The sequence below is a fragment of the Chlorocebus sabaeus genome, chromosome X (genome assembly GCF_047675955.1).
Source record: "Chlorocebus sabaeus isolate Y175 chromosome X, mChlSab1.0.hap1, whole genome shotgun sequence".
In the NCBI taxonomy this organism is placed as follows: domain Eukaryota; kingdom Metazoa; phylum Chordata; class Mammalia; order Primates; family Cercopithecidae; genus Chlorocebus; species Chlorocebus sabaeus.
This window is the reverse complement of record NC_132933.1, coordinates 2,719,521-2,721,064: the sequence shown is the minus strand read 5'-3', so window position 1 is coordinate 2,721,064 and position 1,544 is coordinate 2,719,521. Positions and strand designations below refer to the sequence as shown.

Sequence of the window (1,544 nt, the reverse complement as noted above, 5' to 3'; positions counted from 1 at the left end):
GCACACGAAGCAGAGGAAGCTGCTGAACAGGGCCCTGGAAGGTGCACTGGCCCAGCCCCGCTCCCACTGCCCTGGCTGCGACTCATGCTCAGACTCCCTCTTCCTCCTCTCTCAAAGCTGCTTCACGCAGGGATGGGTAGGAAATGCAAACTCTTGCATTGACCCTGACCACATGCTCCAGGACTTTCATATAGCTGGTTTCAGTGAGGGCCCTTGGGCCCCACAGGAACTCGTAGCATGCTGGATCACTGCTGGGCACCTGTCGGTACTCCAGTTAGTTTTCTTGCACCAAATATTGGGTGAGCAGCTTCCAGGGCTCCCCATAGACATTGTGCTCCCTCCCATCATACACCTCCATCACACTCAGCTTCTCCCAGACTTCCTCCTCAGATGTGCAGTCGCCCTCCATTGTGATCATGCCCAGGACGATTATCAGGAGGCCTGTCTTGGGAAAGATCTGATTATCACCCAGCAGGCCATCGCAGGAGAAGCCCAAGCAGGTGATAAGGACATAGGAGTGGCCGGTGGGGTCCACTTCCTTCATATCAATGCCAAAGATCAATTTCAGGGACTCGGAGGTTTTGCAGAAGATCACAGGAAAGTAGCGTTTGTAATTTTGGATGACACTCTCCAGAATTTCTGCCTTTGTGACCGGCTTCTTGGCTTTATACTTGAGGAGCAGAAAATGAACCAACCCAGCCACCTTGTTAGTGAATGCTGCTCGGACCATGGACTCCGGGTCAGGAGAGGTGCTTGGCCCTTCCTCTTCTTGGCCGCTGCAGCCCTCATCAGATTGCCTCCAGAGAGTGTAGCTGATGGTAGTGGGGAAGGCGGAGGCTCCCTGAGGACTCTGGGGAGGACCTGTTGACCCAGCAGTAGGCACCTCCCACAGTGTGCCCAGGACCAGAGTAGAGGAGGAGGCAGCCTCCTGCTCCTCAGCAGCAGAAGCCTGTGCACCCACCAGGCACGGGGCCTCCTCTGCGGTCTCAAGACCTTCCACAGGCTTGCATTGCTGACTCTTCTTTGCAACAGACATGATGACTCTGGTCAGGGCAGCAGGCAAGAGTGTGGGCAGGAGTTGGACAATGGAGACCCACAGGCCTGGGGAGAGAGGGAGCATGTGAGAGGCCTCAGCTGAGAACTGAACCTTGGAGACTCTAACAAAGGCCTACTTACAGATCTTCTCCTTGGTGCTCCTCTGTGGCCTCCAGGGAATCCTGTCCTCCGGGTTGGCCTGTTCCCTTAGAACCTGAAGGAAGAATTGAGAGGGCACCTCAGGGTACAGCTGGCCAGCAGAGGTCGATTCTTCAGGACTGACCACAGTAGAGAGGTGAGGCCAGACTCTCTGGAGTCCCATGTGTCCCATGGCAGGTGGGGCCCTTAATGTGCATTCAGGGCAAACATTAGCTACTGGCACCGCCTGTGCATCCTCTGCTCTGTGACATGAGGACACTGTCTCAGACCAAGGCCTCACTGCCTGGTTCCTGGAGCTCCTTGAAGAGGAATCCATGGGCCCTCAGGGTGCAGACTGCAAGCACAGCCCT

At 55.9% G+C, this 1,544-nt stretch overlaps 1 protein-coding gene across 1 annotated transcript; it reads right to left on the bottom strand.

The window, feature by feature from the left end:
- LOC103232774 (melanoma-associated antigen 4-like) lies at nucleotides 1-1,331 on the bottom strand. The gene has a single exon (XM_007993036.2). The coding sequence runs from the start codon at nucleotides 1,118-1,120 to the stop codon at nucleotides 275-277; it is 846 nt and encodes a 281-aa protein (XP_007991227.2). The 5' UTR covers nucleotides 1,121-1,331; the 3' UTR covers nucleotides 1-274.
- Between the last annotated feature and the right edge of the window lie 213 nt (nucleotides 1,332-1,544).